Raw genomic sequence first — 20,216 nt, 5'->3', positions numbered from 1 at the left:
GTTGGGGGGAAGAAACTAAAATAAGGCTGGCAGGCAAACAGTTCATGTCCTTTCCTGTCACTGCAGCCTCCTGAGGCACACTAAGTATGATTACACAAGCACTTTGCTTTCCTTTCTAAGCCAACTGTCATGTCCTGCTGTAAAACATGCAAAAGCTAATTATGTCATGAAGCAGAGTCCAGAAACACATGCTCTTGAAGGTAATTTTTTAACACTGCAAAGGCACTTCAATTCCAAAACAAAAACCTCAGCTTCACTATATATTTATAAGAAGGAACTTCAGTTTCTTTCATTAGCCACTTAAAAAGCCCAGAGGAAGCTCTCATTGCAGCAACTTGGCCCATGTCATGAAAGATGTCTGGCCAAGACCATAAAGAGACTGGGCTGTAAGATTTAATTTCAAGTTGTTTCAGTAACAGTGTGCTATTTATATGCTCCTTGAATATTGGCCCAGAGCCAAGAACACCCATGCAGTATAAAGACATAAAGCACAATTAAATCTTTAGTGAATGGGTCAATTCCCCCTCACTAACACCAAGGCCAAGAGCAGCTCCATTAAGTAAAATTTAGCAAGAATGAGACCTCGTAAGTCCCCAGAAAAATCAGGCCAGCTGCAAACAAAAGCTATTTAGAGCTTGGTTTTAGTCACTGACACTTCTAAGACAGCAAAACCTGTGGTGCTGGAGGAAACTCTTCTCAGAAGTGACTTAGCCCATCTCCAGGAGACAACAAAACAGTAAGGACTGTCCCAGCCTTCACCATTTTTAAGTGTACCACCAAACCTATTAGTTTTAGAAGGGGTACACTGCTACTTTCCACAGCTACTCAGTGCAAAATGAATAGGATAAAAGACACAAATATGTCATGAGTACAGTTGGGTGGGCAGATTTTAGTCAAAAAACATGAAATAAAAAATATTTGTGGATAGCAATTTTTTGCTGTAGGTAATGAGAGAACTGGTACAGTTGCCATTAATTGACATCTGATTTGACACAGCATTATTATAAAGGAAAAAAAAAAGTGATATTTGAAATTGTCAGTGAAGTGACAAAATGCATCTGTGAATGTGAAAATTATTAGAACCCTTATAGTTCGAACTCTGGGTCATTTCAGACTCCATCTCAAAACTTTGAACATGAGAATTTCCACCAAGTCCAAACCAGAGATAAACTGCAACTTCAGCAAGATACAAGATTTAAATTTAAAGTGCTGCAGATGAGTCTTTTCTCAGGGATGCTGGAATTTCTTGAGGATCCAAAAAGGTGCCTAAAGGAAGAAAGGTAGAGTGTCTCCTGAAAGATCCCCTTTCGCCACACCTTCACTAGGAAACTGAGAGCCACCCAGTACAGTCCATCCCTGGTGGACAAAAAGAAATCTGAATTTATCAGCATTTATCTGAAAGAATTTCCAAGCTTTGTTTCCTCACCCCTTTTCAAATTCCCTAGGGCACAGGGAAGAAAGGCCTCATCTGGAGAAGACTTTCAAAAGTGAAGCTGTGCACCAGGTTACAGGCGTGTGAGTGATACTGAGTACTGATTAAAAGCCAGTAAGGGTCAATACATCTGAGTTCCCATGTACTTACCACCTTACAGGCTTCTCTTTTTTGACAAGCAATTCCATTTACAAACCTACTCAGCAACAGTAGTCTTGTAAAGTGTACATGTAACAAGTCACAAGTTGTTCCATTTATTTGAGTAAATATCTTGTAAATAAAATCATCAGTAAACATTACAAAATTAAATACATTAAAAAAGCTTGCCAGTATACATAAAATTCACAAACATGTACTTCTTTTGAAAAATAAAATATGTTCAGAGCACCCTTGATATAAAATGCCTGACTAATGTCACCTACCAGTAAATGGTAGCTTATCAAACATTCTAGTTAGGACATTTTCCAGAAGGGAGCAGGGATCTCTGCCCTTGCTCTTACAAGTAAGAGAGCCCAAGTTAAGAAGTCTCCCACTTCTCAGGGCAGAGCCATAAACAAAGGCTGTATTACTTTTTGCCTATCTTTATAGGAGAGGAATCTGCATTTTATTAAGACCACATCATTAAATGCAATACAGTACTTGCAATTCATTTTGGTATCACTGCCTTTCCTCCAGCATGAACCAGCTTTTAAATGCTCATGGACATTCCTCTAGATATCACTCCAGACCCACATTCAGTATAGGTTAGCACAGCTCCAAGACACCATGAGGTGGAGAGGAAGTGATCCTGGCAAAGCATCAAAGTCAATCAAATAACTTTTAAGTCTAGAAATTAAGCCCTTAAAATTCCCATTTTTTTATATGCTGCGGTCTAGACAAGGAGATATGATGAGATTCTTCATTGGGCTGCTTTAAGGGTATTTAGAAAAATGGCAGCATTCATTTTAGTAATCTAAATTGGTACCTTTTGGTAGCAAATTTGCAATAACCACCATTTAAATAATTTACTATGACAAACTTCTCCTTCCATCCATGTGAAACAGTATTCACAACCCACTTTAAAATTTATGTACAGACAAGCACAAGAAACTTGACATCCATGAGTTAAATGTACAACCAACTTAAGAAACGTTATCCAACTAGTTGCAAGGAGAAGTCTCCTAGCTCTGTAAATTTACAAGATCTTCTGGTTCACCACACAGGCTTGCTGCCCCTCATCTCTAAATCTTGGATCCTTCACTTGCTTCAGTAATCCTCAGGTGAAAGTTGAGCTCCATCCAAATTGTTGATATTTTTTGATAAAAAATAATTGACACTTAAAAAAGAACCCTTAAAACACACCAAAAAAAATTCCTTGAGTCAAAACTGAATAAAATCGAAAAAGTTGTGGAGATAGACAATTATTTTAATAAAGGTCTTGTATTCAAAGTCCCATTTCCCTTGCCATGTCTTTTACAGAGTGCTATTACTTGGAGTTATTTATATACTCTTCTTTTGAGGGGGACTGAGTTTCCTCATTCCTCTTATCCGAGTTAGCAGCTCTTTGATAAATTCCTAGGAAAAAAACAGAAAATATGAGCAATTTTAATGATCCCATAATACTACAATCAATTTAAAAAAATGCAAACTATATATTTTTATTTAAGCTTTTACTGCTAAGCTCGAATTTCCCTGACCTGATTGCCAGGAACCTTATACACATCCTTCCCATCCAGCAGAAGTGTGAACAATGAGCTTTTCCTTGTGATTGTGCCAGTTCAGTTATAACCCATCTTTCAGGCTTTTACTGCACAGGGCCTTACACCAGCTACTGAACGAAGCAAAACCTAGGCTGGATGCAAGGAAGACAGTCAAAGCAGACTTCCACACCTTAAGCCTGCACAGAAACCAGCACTCTTGCCAAAAGAGGTGTTTCTCTTGCCACTCTCCATGCTGGAACTAGTATTTTGGTTGGCTGCATGCTGAGCTGTACAAGAAAGTTGATCTGGCTAAAAATTTTTGCTGTTTTTCCTCTTGCCCTGCTACTTTCCAAGCTGGAACTAAGTGAATGACACTACTTTGAAAACAAACAAACAAATGCCAGCCCCCCCCCCCCCCCCAAGAAAAAAAAAAAAAACAAAAAAAAAAAAAAAAAAAAAAAAAAAAAAAAAAAAAAAAAAAAAAAAACCAACAAAAACCAAAACACAACAAATGAATTAATGGACCAGGCCTTTATTCACAGTGATATTTTCCCCAGTTTCAGCAGATTTCCTCTTTTTAAACTGTGTGAAAACAGAAGCTTACAGATTTGCGCCATTCTCTGAAATTCTTTTGGTATACAATTTCTTGCAGGTGCATGAAAAGCTAAATGACCTCCTTACTGTCACATTGGGAAAATAATGTTTATCCACCGTACTGTGTTTGAACCTACAAAAAGGTTCTTACGAAATCAGCTAGCTGTAAACATGGAATGTAATTATTCAGTTAGGTTGATGTGAAAAGCCAGGTTGGACAGGGCTTTGAGCCCATCAAAGGATGGTGTCCCAGCCCTTGGCAGTCAAACTAGATGATCTTTAAGGTCCCTTCCAACCTAAACCATTCTATGATTTTATGAAACAACTAAAAGCATGATTTCCTGGATGAATGCTTGAAGTTAAAAATTCCAGTTACCACTTAAATGACAACACAATACCTTTCAAAAAAGGTCACATGGAAACATGTATTACAAGATGTGACACTTTGTGTAAGGAAAGTCTGCATAAACGTGTATTTTAAATAAGAAATATGTCGGATTTTTCTGGTGGCACCATGGTCCCAACAGACCAATTTCCTTTCCTGACAGATTATGCACATCTACAGTGAACTGCATGTACTGTTGCACCATGGTTATTGTTGCACCCACACTATCTGTGCCTGCACTGCACAGCAGCAAAGGCAGAGCAGCTACACAACAGTGGGATCTCCACCCTGAACTAAGTGAAGGCCACTTCAGGAATACATCTGTGTATATCAATATCATGCTCCCCATCTGGACAGACAGTCTAATCAGATGATCAGAAAAACAGGTTTCTTAAGACCCCAAATCATCTCCCTCCATCCTCTTGAGGCTGTCTTACTTCACAAAGGCATAAGCCATTGGAACAATATAAACTTTATACCTGTCACAGTCCAGTACTTGTCCACTGAAAAAATCAGAAGGAGAAAGACATGCTTACTCTAAAAATTCACAGCTTTCAACAAACTTTGCATTAGTTCTGTGTCACCATATCATCACTGTAAGGATCTGTTAGATAATGGAAAACTATATCGCATGGTGCTGCTTGAAACACATAAACACACTTTAGGATTTTTACTGTCAAACTTATATAAAGCCCTTCAGTACAATCATTAGAGAAATAAACTCCCTAAAGTGATCTTAAAAGATTCTTACTTGGGATTAATGTCATTTGTATTGCCTCTCAACAAGTCTTTCCATTAAAAAAAAACAAAAAAATTATAGTCCCATCAGATTAAGACAGCTTTGGAGAAGAATGGGCTGAAGTGCAGCTATTCCCTTAGAAAAACTTTTTAAATTGTCTGTTCAAGCCACAAATACTCTACAAGAAGACAATGCATCTGGAAACCCTCCATCAGCTTCACAGAAGTAGAGCCTTATGGGAAGGGACATCTGCAGACAGGAACACCTATGGTACTCTGTAGTCATTAGGGACATCCCACCCTGCCATTCCTCTGCCCATTCTCCCACAGCTCAGTAGAGTCTGGAGCAAGTTTCCCTTAGATATGAAATGTAGCCAAGGGTCAGTTGCTTTTTAATATGAAACTATAGCAAAAGAGAGGAATTCCTCCCGTTAATTTTGAAGAGTTATCAAAAGTGCCTTCTTTTGCAAAACAAGATATGTGCTTGAGGTTTTCAGGCAAGTTTAACACCACCCAGAAACTTCTTACTGCTGCCAAAATAAACCAAACTGTAGGGTCAAGCCCCTGAAGGAGTTCTGAAGCAACTGCAACTATTCTTAAGGCAGCGAAGGTATTCATTTGAAGAAGTACATATAATAATTTTAAAGGCTTTATCCCCCAGGAACTTCTTCTTTCGCTTGAAATAAGGGTCTGCAGTACCAAAGAGTAAAACCCAACAAGAGCATTTTGCAGACATTTTACATAACACAGTAGTGCTGTTGTGCACTTCCCATGGACACCCAAACCACAGCACTGGTTCAGCACACTTCTGATCTAAGTATCACTTTGCATCTGACACTCGCATGGAGCTGGCTGTCATCAACACAGTTGTGCTCTGGTGCTTGTGCCTTTTTTGCTTTGCTTTCCCTTCCCCATGAAGGAAAATCAGTGTTCTAGAAAAGATGCACATTTTCCCTCATGAAGGCAAGAAAGGAGACTTCACAGCATTTCAGTAAACCTTCTCTTTTTAACTAACCAACTCAAGTTTACATCAGCAATATACATTTTGCTTTCTTAAGCCATCACTCAAAGATTGCAGTGTTGTTCCTTGTGGCCTTTTGAGTCAAGACTTAATATCCACATCTGTCTCTACCTTGTACACAAAAGTCATTGTGCACAGAGCATTATACTGAAATCCCCCCTAACAAGATATGCTGAAATTTAGCATCAGATGTTTGAAAGCTGATCATGGACTAATCTGTGTTAAAAGCACTTCTGTAGCACAGGTTGAATTATTTATCTATATATATTGATGTAATTCATGGAATAAAAAAATAGGAATAATTCAGCTAAGGATTCAAAAACTTATTCATTATTCCTTGAAGGGTTATTGCCAGGAATACACACACTACATGCACTTCTAATACAAGAAAAATCCCACACCAGCACTTTGTGCCTTGGTAAATAAAATAAAAAATAAAGTTTTTAGAAAGTGCAAAAATGTATGCAGATTTAGATAAAATTCTTTTTTACAGATTTTCTGCAAGGAGGCACCCTTATTACAAGTACTGAGAATCTTTTTAATTTGTAATACTATACCATTGTTTCTAGAAGACATCTCTCTAATTCTAAAGGCAAATTTTAATGAGAGACAGACTAAATCTATAGTTCATTTGAACTCATCTATATTCAGCCTTAGGCAAAAAATAAAGGCAAAAAACAAAGGTGAAATGGTAATTCAGGAAAGGGGAGGAAATCACTTCACCTCTCTGCTTTGGTGGTGTGACTCATTGTTTTAATGAGGTCATTTGACAGACAATGAATTCCAGGCTTCCTATTCAAGTCTTCCAATTAATTCTGGAGACTAATTAGATTCTGCCTCTCCATATTTCTCTTCCTCAAACAGTACACATGTAGTAGGACTAGTTTTTAAACTAAAATTTAGAGTTTCTAGTCCTCCTGCTTCACTAGAGCATGAAATGAATTCTAAGTCAGCTTTCCTTCATGGCTTTACTTTCCTGTAGCCAGGTCAAAAACCAAGATTAACTGTTTGCCCAAGGCTATTTCTTGGAGATGGCTTTATTAGTTGGATGTAAAAACTAAAGTCAGCCTGGAGAGCGATCCCACAGCTGATTGGGAAAGAACCTGAATAATAACCCATCTCACCACCAAATACCTTCTCTTCCACACAGGCTCAATCCCCACTAAAGCCAATTGTACAGAGAAAAGGGAACTGCTTTGGGAGAGAGGAGCCAGAAGATGCCTTCTATTACTAAGAGCCAGTGCAGCATCTCTGTAGCCTCACTGAATGATGTCCTCAACATGCCCTCCCCAGTGAGGCCACAGCACCATCAGTGTCCAGAGCATGAAATTTTTGCAGCACTTCAGCTTCTTGGTGAGCTCTGTATAAGGCACTAACTACACACCACAAAGCTTTGCTGCAGTTAAGACTTGCAGCCCAATTATTCTCCAATTCGGCAGCACGTAAACAAGCACAGCTTATTCTTGTCAAATCACCACTTGCTCTTCCCTTCTGATATTGCTATGGGTATTTATAAGTTATGTTCATGATTACTTGCAGAAATGAAAACATGCAACCTCAATTCCCTCCAACGTTGTAGTACAATATAGGGCAGATCTCAGCAGGCACATAAAAAGTTTTAGTTCACTGAATTCAGTGGTCAAATGGATGAACAAGAAATCATCTTTTACTTGAAATGCATCTGCCTGCATTGCTTTTAAACAAGCATGTTTTCTAACCTTTTTTCTCTACAAATTCTCCTAGATCATTTCAAGTAACATGGACACAAAATACATTTGCTGTGACTTAATAATTTACCACCCATCAGGTGCCCTGGCTTGCCCAGATGTAAGGCAGCATACTGCACTGAGGCTTTAGGACACATCTGCAGTGACTATTGTTTCTTGTGGGTATCCTACATCTTGCTGCCTTGCAATAGAAAAAACAAACAGTAACATGAACTGGAAATAATTGATAACATATTAGGACCAAAATAAACATAAGGTGCTTCAAAAGTTATGGGACTTTCAGAAGCACTGAGCTTTCTTTTCATGCCTGTATATTAAAAACATACAATATGTCAATACATACACAAAACAGCTTTTATCTTTAAAAACCACAGTGCCTAGACAATCTAAAAAGTTGCATCACAAGCCTGTCATTTGCGCCAACTAGGAATTAAACTTGGAGAAACATACAGTTAAGCAAATGCAACTCTACCTTTTTCAAAAGTGTTAGAAGCTGCTGAAATAGTCCAACCACTGAAGTAATTGAGTAGGCAGCAATCAAATCTCTGCCCAAGTTCTCCAGAAAATATGCACAACAATTCAACATAGTTTGTTTGCAAACCATATTAAAAATTATTACTAGAAGCTTCCAGCTATGCAACTTCCTTTTATGATGCAATTTCATCTTCTTTTTCTCCCATTTTGCACTAAGTGAAGAATTGTACTAACAAAATAGATTTAATCCTGCCTGAATGGGAAAGATCTCCAGCGCATTCATCTGAAGCTTTGTATATTTCTATAAGAAAAGAAAGAAGTAAATAAACTGCAAATCTAATTTATTCAGTTCTCTTCAAACACTCATTATCTGCAGACCTTGTGTTGCTCAGCTGCATCTTTTGGAGCCAGTGAGCATAAAAATTGCCCACTCATTGGATTTCCCTCCCATAGCAGTTTAAGAGTTTCCTTGTAATTTTTCCTGTCTTACTTTGACTGTCCCACTACGGCTAATTCACATCAGCCATAAATATTTCAAATTTTCTCCAATGCCCAGTCTAAATAAGTGGCCTTGCTGTTATTAATAGCAGAAATAACCGCAATACAGATTTAGTCAGCCTTCTTCAAAATATGTGTCTTGCAAAAACCTCATGAATTTCACAGTCACAACTGTCTTCCTATCCTGAATAAGAATCTATTGTAAAGTATCTAAAGATCATCATCAAGATTGCAGACTATATTGAAATCTGTTCTATTCACTGAGAACATTAAAATTCTCCACCATCAGATGATGACAGAGAACATCAGACAGAGCTACGACAGCAACTCAACAAAGGTCAGAGTGGGATTTTCCACAAGTGACATGTGGGACTGTATGAAGGACTGACTGGCACACAGATGGTGCAGGAAGAGGATGCTGCTCCCTGCTCCTCTTCAATTATAGAAGTTCAGATCCAAAATTTAACTATGGCACTGATTTAGCAGATACTAAATCTTTTAAGTTTGTGTACATAATAATTCTTTACATAAAGGTCCCACATTAAGCGTATTTCCATACAAATTAAAACAGCCATAAGTGCTACCTAAGAAAAGCTTTTCATATTTTAAAGCACATTCAACAGTCTAGCTGTATTTCCATTAGAAGAAACGTTTTGTGACAGTTCCTCATTAGTTACTGTCAGCTACTGTCTTTGGTCAAATTATTAAAGAGGTTGGGAACTCTCTCCATGTTTTAAGTGACCAAGATAACTCAGCATCCTGATGAAAAAATCCAGGATACATACAAACATTCCTCAGTCCTTCCTTAACCTTTAGTCTAAATGGAATATACTGAGCAAAACTGACTTAAGATATACATTTGCAGTTTACAGAGTTTTTTTCACAGCTGGGTAAGAGCTTTGAGTTATTAACCTTTTTGCCTGTACTATTTTTCTTTATGTTCTGAATAGCAGAGACATATTACACAACTTTTCCCCCCAATTAGGGATTACTACCTTTTGCAAATTGTATAACTCTTGATGATAAAATCCCTAGTGCACTTGACAGACTGTGTTTCATTGGTCAGGAGAAATTCCATTAGCTCATATCTATTCTCCACAAATCTTCTAAAAATCCTTCCACAAGCCAAGTACCTCAATAGTTTGGAATGGTCTGCAAATATAAAAAGATTGCAGATTTTCTAGACAAGGTGTGGATCCACATATCGAAAGTTTAAGCCAACTAAAAGGCTCTTTAGTTCACGCATGGCAGGATAAAAATCACTATTTTTAAGTGGCCTAAGCGAGCAGTCAATGCAGTATTACTGGGCTCACCATGCCATAGATGAAGAAAAGTTGCTATTGTAAAACAGTCCTGGGATGTGACTCATTTTGGAAACTATCCTCACAGAATCAATTAAGTTGGAAAAGGCCTCTGAGATTAAGTCCAAACTACAACCAAACACTACCTTGTCAACTAGACTGTGGCACAAAGTACCTTTCCTTAAACACCTCCATGGTGGTACCAACACCATCTCTTGGGCAACCCATTCCAGTCTACCAATCCTTTTGTGAAGAATTTCTTCCTAATGTCTAACATAAACTCCCCTTCCATAGCTTGAGGCTATGTCCTCTTGTCCTATCACTAGTTCCTGGGAGAAGAGGCCAACACCATCTGTCTACAACCTCCTTTCAGCTAGTGTAGAGAGTGAGTGGATTAAGTACCCTCTCAACTTGGCTATCTCTATAGATTGTCAAGGAAGATAAAAATTCTTACAGATAAGGGAGCTGCCTCCATCCCATCCACAAAGAATTGAAGACACAGGTCACCAGTTCAGTACTAAAATCTCACCTTGATCCAGGTGCCTTGAAGGCAGAAAAGGATGTGTCCAGGATGTTGTTTCCTGAGAACTGCCACACCAACTTAATTTACCAGTATGACACACATCTTCCCTGTAGTTCCACAACCAAGATTTCCAGTGGAACACTCACTGACATCTGTCATGTACCCTTATCAGCTCTCTGAAATTTGTCCTTGCACTGTGTCAGACTTCACAGGTAAAAAAAATCATTCATATGGCATGTTTAATGAAGAAGGAAGAAGAGTAATTATTTGATCTCTGCCTTCAGGTAACACAGAGAAAAGAGGTCAGCACATGACTGAGTGTTAAGCCCTTGGCAGCCTGTTCCTCTCACCTAGTCATGACTCCAGCTTTCTCTTACTAGCCTGTGACAAGAGCTCCACATGCCGTATCCATCTTCACACCTATCTTAAGAAGAAGCAAGGTTCAATGGCACTTGCTTAGAGGTTGGAGAAGGCTGACAGGGTCATTTTTGGTGTAGCATTACTACAGTGAGACAGCTGAAGACTTGGCATTATGGCATCTCCATAATGGAAGATGTGTTTTATTTGCTGTAAGGCAACCGAGATAAAACACACAACAAACTCTACAGGTGTTATCAGCTGAGTCTTTCTGGGTCAATTTCCCTCACTATCAAAATGTTTGTACCAGCAATTCTGGAGAATCCTCCCAGTCTACCACAGGAACCAATAAAAATGGAAAAGCCTTGAAGAAAATATCTCATGGACTGTGACGTGCCTATTCAACCACACCAGCAGTTCTTCCTGATAGTCTGACTATCCTTAAGCCCCACCAGTTTATATGGCTACAGCTGCAGATACTACAGAAGAACCAACCTATTTGAAGCTTTATTTCAAAACCAAACACCTGGCTTCTAGTCATGCACAGCTGAAAGGTCTCTGACAAGAAGAATCCTGTAAGCCAACCCCTCTATTAAATACAGTGCAGCAGCCACTTCTGGGAAAGAACTAACTATATAAATGGAACTAACTCACTGACCCATGACCTAGACTTTTGATTTTTACAATGAGTCAAAGGGGTTTTTTTACAATATTTACTCCTCCTAGTAAGCACACATGAAAAGCAGGCTATATTGGCACTGGACACATTAATGGATACACAAGTTGAAAACTGAGTAACTAAATCCAGGTGATCCCACAATTTCATTCAAGTCCATTCACATAAACAATTAGCTAAGCTGCATATCTGCATAACAGTTCTCAGAATAAATTTTACTGTCATAGATAAAATTAAATTATTTCACAGTCAAGAGTACAGTCCAACATGCAAATATTTTAGCCATCTGATGATAACTATATTTAGTTTTCTTGTAACAAAGCAGCTTTAAAAGTCAGTATAGTCAGAAGGACATTACAGTAAACAATATTGATAGTTCAGCAGGAATGACCAGCAGTTCCTCCACAGGGAACAATAACATTCCTACTGCAGCCAAATGACAGGCACAAACATTTTCAGGATATAAACCTCCAAGTCTATCAGCTAGATTAGATAGCCATTAATATTAATCCAATTACTTTATCATAAGAATAAAAATAAAGTTACTTTAGCTTGAACATAACTACAGTTTCCATAGGTTAATAGCATTTTTAAAAAGTCTTTTACCTCTGTTGGTTTGTAGCAATCTACAAGAGTTTCCTAGAAGCAAAATAGGAAAAGGTCAGTATCCATACAGAGTAATAGTGAACATAAACAAGGCATAGTATGAAACCTGGCAAGGGAGGAGAGAAAGAAAAGAAGCAAGAACAGGAATCACTGAATGAAGATGTTAATGAAAACCCAAAGTTATACAAGTCACCTTTGCTCCCTATGTGGATCAGAATTATTTGTACCAGGAAAGAAATAATGGCTTCTTTCTCCAGGTAGGAAGTTACAAGTCTCCCTGTCTCCAAGGAAAACTGAGAAGAGGAGGAGAATCCAAGAAGATTTCTCCTAGGAATAGACATGTGAAAGGCAGCTTCCTGTGAGGACATGAGAGTCTTTGCAATGCAGAAATAGAGACGTTAGTTATTCCTAGCAGGGCATTCCTAGCAGGGGGCTGCTGCAGCTAGTTTAGGCAGAAGCAGCAAAGCTATTTATGAAGGCTGAGCAAACAGCCTGGGGCCATGCCCCACGTCTCTGTGGCTGGCCAGCAGGCACTGAGAGAAGGGCGCTAACAGGCACTAAAATGAGATGTGCTGCATCAGAGCACCACATTAGTCACCTCCCAGGAGCAAGCTGAGGGCAAGCCATGACTCTAGAACAATTTTCCTTTTCTTACTGCATCTGAAAAGATCATAAATGGAGACATTTCCTATTGGTTTTATATATTGATTTAGAGAGAGATTTATATTAAGGCAATGATATTTCTTTTCCTCCTCATTCTTCCATTCATTAACTCCTACCTCACACAATTTAATTTCACCTCACACTGTTTAATTTCATCAAATAGCTTTTGAATTTCCCTCCTAATTCCTGTTCCTGACCATCTTACCCTTTCTTAGAACTTTTTGATGGGTTCCAATTTCTTTCTAGTACAGGCAGAAATAATTGCCAGTAGGCTAAGCACAAGGGAAGATTTCTGGTCTGTATACACATTTCTATTGCTGTAGTGAATCACAGAAACTATCTGGTCATCATAACTGACTCTCGGTCACACAGCTTTTTCCATGTGCTGTTTTTCATTTTCCTATGTTTTCTCTTGTTTATTTTATATAATTGTACAAATTTGAATGAGGCTAATTTGGCTTAGCATATTTCCCTTTTTATTTACTAGGCTTATCACCTACCTTGCAAATTTTTTTTTATCTAAAAGGATTTTGATTACTTTGAACAGCCTGGTAGACTATGCTAGACTGGATCTAGGAATCTCTCCATTGTAATTCTACATTTACAGTGGATTCAATCAAACACAAGGTATTGATCCAGATGCATTACTTCAGCCACCTTCCGATTTAAAATTATAAAATAATATTACCTGTAATTTGAGAGCTCTCTCCTCTTCATTGGCTGCATCAAGAAGGTCATCAATGTCAATTTCTACCTCTGGCATTTCTTCTTCCTGAAATGCAAAAACACCCACTCAGTCCATAGAGCTTCTTTTAATTAACCCCAAAAGCAGCCTAGTGATAGCACACAAACCCATCTTCCTGGGGCCAGACAAGGAAATCAGAAGGGGATGGTGGCTTGATTCCTTGCTCCCAGGCCAGCATCAGGCCAAGCCCCAGCCTCACAGAAGGTGACAGATCTTAAGAAATCCTTTGCTCTCAGCCAGGACGTGTCACTAACTCATGGCCAGCAGGACAAGTCATGCTACTCTCACGGAACTGGGCAAGAGAATGAGGGGAAAAAAGGAGTTGGAAGAGGAAGTAGATAACAACTGCAGCAAGCCACAAAATTGTTTTGAAAGTATTTTTGATTGGACTGCTAATCTTGGTAACACTGTGGACCACCTCCCTTGCATAAAGTTGGCTTACAAGGATGACATACATGCTCCATATGAAGAACTCAGGTATTCAGTACCTGAAGTGAAGCACAAAGTCTAAGGCATAGAGTATTTTACAGAATACTCTCAGAATACTCAGTCTTACACTCCTCCACCCACACACTTCTCTCTTTGCATCACCAACACATCAGAAGCCTTGTTCTCTGAGTCAGAGCAGCAGTCCATCCATTTTGAAGGACCTCTAAGCTCTAGAATCTCAATAAGAACTCATCATCCACAGATATCACCATGTATAGCATTTTCAGTTATGCAAAAAACATTCTGCTGGTTATTTTACACATTTTCTCATCAAAATCGTTATGCAGCTCCCTGCTGCACATAAACTCTGATCTCAGCCACTCTCCCACACCAAGTCCAGCCTTGACAGCGGCCTCAGTGCCATGGCACACAGCCCCTCTGTTGCCCCTCCTCCATCTAAGCCAACACATGGGCACTGCAAGACTCTCCTCTCCCACAAGTACACTGCCATCAATCGACTCGCTGATGTGGCATCACTTTGGCACCTACCTAATGAAAACTGGGACTTGAAAGCCTCCAAAGCGGAGGGTGCATTTAAAAGTCAGGATGAAGCAAAAAGATCACAGCAGCAGCTGCTGCCTTCTTGTACCCCACCAACACTTCTCAAGATCCTTTACAGAAGCATTTTTACAAAAATGTGGTGGTTCTAGCAAATTGCAGAAGTTTCAACAATTGTGAAATAATTTAACAGTTCCAATAGCAACCGCCTCAGGTAATACCAAAATTATTCTGCTGCTGGGTAAAAGTCTAAACATTAGCAACAGTGGTAAGTTAGTTCAAGTTAATCTAAGTGAAGTTAAGCACCAAAGTGGCAAACAACTGTATTAAACTCCAGCTAAAATGTGAGGAGGAAGGATTGAAGTTGGATGATTAAGTTCCCCATTCCCCATCTCTGAAGAAAAGTGTGCAGGGACACTGTAGGGCAGTCATGCAGGCAGTTCGACCCAATGAACAAAAATACACAAGGCACACCCTTTGCTCAATCAGCCTGGTCAGAAAGGAAGCGTGGACATTGGCTGAGATGAAACAAAGATATCAGTTACTGTAACACAACCCGGCAATATGGGAGTTTCTACTCCAATGCAACAGATTCACTAGCAATTTAAACAAGAGGAAGTCTTCCATAGGCTATATATTCAGTAAAAGCCATCAGAATTGGAAAGGATAAAGAATAATCCATAACAGTGGCACAGTTACTTAGTAGTTTATAATCCCAACTCTATGCTAATTCGCATATCACGCCAAGAACCAGAAATTCCCCACATAGGTAGTAAATCTCCTGAACATTTTATCTAAGCAGCTCAGGCTAAATACTGTTAAGACAGGGTGCCTGGAGTTATTGCTAATATTGTAAACTTATCATAATACACATCCACTGAACTGTGTAAATAGCAATAGTGCATATGTCTGCATTCAGAAGCGCTGTTCAGCACATTGAGTATTTTGTCAGGTACACATTTTGAACTCTTGTCCCTTGGAGCGGCATTCTAGCAAACTGAAACAATATTGAAAAACAGCAGTGAAGAGAAATTGCTTAGAAGGTATATAATGCTTTTTTTTGTTCACACTTCATCGAAGTTGAGTGCTCCTGAAAGGTTAGTTTTACTCTGAATGGTACCAGTCAAATGGAAGAAATCCTTGCTTCTTCCCTCTTATTCAAATCAACTTTCTCCTACATCTTCAAGGTTCACAGTGCCATAAATTCAGAGGGCAACTGCACCAGCAGTTCACTGAAATTTCAGTATAAGAGGCAACACAGCTTCTGTACCACAAAAAGTGATAACACAAAATAAATCAAAAATGTTTCTGAAACAAGGAACTATAATTGTATCTGACACAATGGCATTCAATTAAGTTACATTTTCTGTAAAATATCATGTGTATCTTCTTTACTTCACAGCAGATTTGAACTCTGATCCATAACACAAATGGAGGGGGAACCCAAAAAGGTCACTCTTGCTCTTATTTTTGGCTGAATGAACAAACAATCAAAACACCTTTTCTCCATCTGAACTACTGCGCCTGCAGGATCTGAAGAGTTTCATGTAAGGCATGAAAAACACGCCCTTAGGTCAGGAGCCTGACCACCCCATAACAGCTGTAATGACAGAGGCAGGAAAGACAAAGTCATGCTTTCTGTTTGACAGATTTTATTGGTGAGATTAGTCTGGTTGCTCCAATTACAATTCAGCAGCTAGATACAGATTGGGCTGGGCCAAGCCTGAAAGGGTCTGTGCATAGCCAAAGGATGCTATTTTAAGGGTCTTGCTACTGTCATGAGGCTGTGCAAGAAACCAAATACTGCCACCAGTTCTGCTCCAGTAAGAGGGAGACAAAGTGATGCATACAGCAGATGGGGGGGGGGGGGGACAAAAAACCACTAGCAGCATGCTGACAGCGAGCAGCCTCCAGAGAAGCTAAAATAGGGGTGTGGGGGTTCTGGGTGCAAACATCTATCAAACATCCTCTCTCGGGGGAGAGGAGGATGGACATTCTCCTTTTAAGCACCCTCTGCAGTCTGCATTGACAATGTAGGCAGACATAAGCTGACTTCTGCTTAATCATTCAAAAGTCAGAAAATATCAAAGACAGCTTCCATGATATTTAATAAAACTTAAATTCAGCCTTGCATTGAAAGACAGACCCATTACTCTTTAGATTGTATTAATTCCTTGCAGGCTACTGGCAAAAGACCTTGGGCACAGACATGCATTAAGTAGCAAACAGCTGTAGCAGCTTGAGACATTGTAACCTCCCCAGCTGGCAGTGGTGAATGGAACAGAAACAGGTGAACATCCATTAGCGAGACCAGAGAAAGGTCTTCAAAACCAGCTCCCACAGCAGCTTAAGCCAAAGGGCTGGATTTTGCAGGGGCATCTTGAAGAACACTTGCACACTCCAGTCTGCTGACCCTGAGGACAGCACCTCCAGTACAGCAAAAGCAAGTCTGACATCATTCCAAGTATCTACTAATTAAACATTTATTGGAGGCTTTAAAGGGCAATGGTTGCCCTATGGATAACTTCCCACTATAAATCCAACTGACAAATTCATCTATTATCCCATATCCTCACTGCTATTCACCGTGAATCATCACATTTGCAGTGATGGGAAATAATTAAATAAGCTTGTTTGATTTTTAGTTTAGATTTTAAATCTGGGAAAGAAAGGAGAAGTTAAACATAGCAAGAAAAGTTAAAGTCATAATTTGTATCATGACTTTGGAAACAGCAGGAAAGGATAACAAGAGAAAAAATAAGGAAAAGGAAGGAAAGATGACCTTACAATTCAGACACATGAAAGTTTCAGATTGTATGAATCAGGGATTTCTCTCAGAGTCCTGGAAGATTGCCAGTAAGTGATCAAAATGAAAGTAGAAAATAGGACCAGTTTTTCTGGAAATATCCATTTAATATATTATTTATTTATTTTAGAACAGGCATCTGCTGGGCATCTAATAAAGGCAGTTCTAAACCAGTTCATCTGCAGGCATGGATGGCACTGCAAGACAGGGGTTCAAGTCTCAGGATGATAAATTTAAAAACCCATAAACTACCAGGACTAGAAATCATTGGTTGCATATGGAACCTGGTGGGATTATGAATGGATTGCACTTAGTCCAGGTAAATGAATATGACCAAATAGTAATTCTTAGAAAAGTCAAAAGAAAAACTTATGTGCTTCTTATTTCAAAGCATTCTGTTGTTTTGGGGGACTTATGCATGAGGGGAAAAGTGGATAAAAGTGAAAACAAAAAAAAAAAAATTGTTTAATTGATCAAAAATTATTAATCCAGAATTAAAGAAAGCTCTTTTCTCTTTTTTTGTTTAAAGCCAATCCTACTTAAGTGCAAAGTCAAAATACACAGCTAAAATAAAGCTATTTGCAAGACAAAAAGACTGTTCCATCTATTGATTGCTATGAGGAAAAGAAGATTAGAAAAGGATGCTGAAGACAGCAAGAAGGTACTCAAAAGTGCCAGGGTTCATGAAATTTGCAGTAAGAACAAGACTCCTCAGTGGTAAAACCCAATTACTAAATAACAGCATGTCTTCTCCAATCCTAAAATATTAAAAGCAGTAATGCCATAGCAGGCATCATGATCTAATGTTGAACATGAAAAAAAAAATCAGCTCTTTTTTTTTTTGGTCCAGGTGAAGTAGCTCATGCAACAGTGAATATTAGTTTGTACTGCTGATAGTCAGTGAACACATTTAGGATGCTGCTCCCAGTATGATACAATCTTTAGCACGCAGTTACATATTCTTTTCTCCCCCATCAGGCACTTATCTCATTAGCAATCAGTCACTGAACGTGAAATCTCAAAGGCAACAGAGAGACAGAGGCCTCACACTCCTGAGCACATGCCCTTCAATCTTGGCTCCAACTAAGAGGTAGAAAAACCCGTGTTGTATCCAATCTGTTCCAACCAGAGCAGCAGCATCTTCTACCAACAGCAAGTCTATCTTTGTCTATCACTCTTGTTTGTTGAATAAAAGTGCAGAGACATTCATGGCAAAGTTACCAGATTTCTTCACTCATTTTGAGTCAATAATCCTACTGTTTATGAATAATCATAATTTATCTGTGGTAGTGTGGCTCTTTAACAGAAGCCTTCTTCTGTGCTGAGCCTGCCTTCAAGTCTGACATCATGTGGATCCAGTTAAATACACGACAAAGGAGGGACACAAAGTGCACCCCTGTCAACAGAATGGCTTATGCAATCTGCCCAGTATCTCACTGGTGCACCAAATGCATCCACATAACATGGTAGGAAGGGCTGGATAAAGTGAAGGCTATGGTGTTTTATCGATATGGTCCAGATCCGACACACCCTGACCCAGGAGCTAGCAATCCACAGCCTTGTGCACAGACCACTAGAGGGAGGTAACAGTTTGCAAACACAAGGGCCCCTGAAGCTGCTGGCAAAGCACAGAAAGGTCTTCTGAGCCTTACACACAATTCTTGGTCTGGAGAACAAGCCTAATTTTATTACAGCACACACTGCCCTCTGCTCCTGTTCTTAAAAATGTAGCGCTCAGCTTTTACTTTAACATCTTGTTTCCTGCAAAATCCTACCACCTCCACTCCTATCTTTTTTGGTATTTGCTTCTACATCCATCCTTTGTACCCTTTCTCTGCAACTGAGGGCCAGAGAAAGGACTGCTGGGAGCAGAAAAAGGAGCAACTGAGCTCCCAGGCACCGTGATGAGGGCTCCCTGCCAAGATGAAACTACAAGAGCCCAGCCCCTTCTAGTTACCCACAGAGCAAGCTTGTTCACATATGCCCATCTTTGAGCTTATTGCCAAACTTTAACAAGTTCAGGCACATGACAAGCACAAGTGAAAAAGGAGGGGAGTTGCTTGATTAAACTGAGAACACTTTCATAAACTGGCCACAGGCATCTCCAATGCACAGCAAATTTGGTCCCTCCAAAATTTCCAAGATCACACATACCAAAGTTTCAACTTGGCTGTTGAAAGTCCTCAAGCAATGTGGAAAACCACTTTATTTTCTTCCTGATTTTAATCTCAACCTCAGAAATAACTGAAATCTTACCTAAAAAGCTTTTCAGGATATTCCAGCTGAGGCAGGCACATACTGTGAACCTCCTCAGCTCAGATTATTTCAATTTGGACAAGTTGAACATTTTAAGTGTGCTTGCCAGTTGTTAAATCAAGAGTAATGCCAAGAACAATGCTTACAGAGCTCTGCATGGAGGACTACAACTCTTGCTGTGAAGCAGAAGGGGAGCTTACCTAGGAATTTGCAAAGTCTAGCAATATAGAGGATGAAACAAAGCTGCAGAAAAGGTGAGAAGATGGAGAGACACTTAAACACACAGTGATGGTGTTTACACAGGCAGGCACTGCTGGACCACAGCTTGCTCAGCCAGTGTGCACAAACTGCATGGTCCAGAAAACATAGCTGCATTAGGGCAGCTTTCAGACCAAGAGAACAAACACTGTTGGCAGAGCATTTATATTCAAGTGCCATAGTTTATTAACACAGCAATTAGATTTCCAGACCAAAGCTTACCCACAACCACCTGGCTCAGAGAAAAAAGAAACTGCTTGTAAAAAGCCTTGTCTGCATCTGCCAATTTACCCTGTGTTGGTTAGTAGATAAGTGGGAAAGAGCCCCAAGCTTATATTAGGAAGTACACATAATATTACAAGGAAATCTTGACCAGGAAATTTGTTGGAAATTCATGTCTGAGCCCAGGGAACAAGAAGCACTCTCAAGCTCCAAGATCTAAACCTGACAGCATCCCATATTCAGGCCAGTATGAAAGTTAGGTGTGTGT

General features: G+C 39.4%; 1 protein-coding gene across 1 annotated transcript in view; it reads right to left on the bottom strand.

Moving 5' to 3' along the window:
• Positions 1-1,663: 1,663 nt before the first annotated feature.
• The window catches only part of PPP1R14C (protein phosphatase 1 regulatory inhibitor subunit 14C), a 51,170-nt gene continuing 32,617 nt past the window's right edge, over positions 1,664-20,216 (bottom strand). The window contains exons 2-4 of the mRNA XM_041423916.1: positions 13,363-13,446; positions 12,012-12,044; positions 1,664-2,986 (exon numbers count right to left, since the gene is read on the bottom strand). Coding sequence (XP_041279850.1) covers positions 2,912-2,986; positions 12,012-12,044; positions 13,363-13,446 — 192 coding nt within the window. The 3' untranslated portion in view covers positions 1,664-2,911. The remainder of the gene's footprint in view (positions 2,987-12,011; positions 12,045-13,362; positions 13,447-20,216) is intronic.

This window comes from Onychostruthus taczanowskii, unplaced genomic scaffold (assembly GCF_017590055.1).
Source record: "Onychostruthus taczanowskii isolate IOZ18803 unplaced genomic scaffold, ASM1759005v1 scaffold8, whole genome shotgun sequence".
NCBI classification, from domain to species: domain Eukaryota; kingdom Metazoa; phylum Chordata; class Aves; order Passeriformes; family Passeridae; genus Onychostruthus; species Onychostruthus taczanowskii.
Note: the sequence above shows the minus strand (reverse complement) of the source record. Positions and strands in the feature narration are given on the sequence as shown.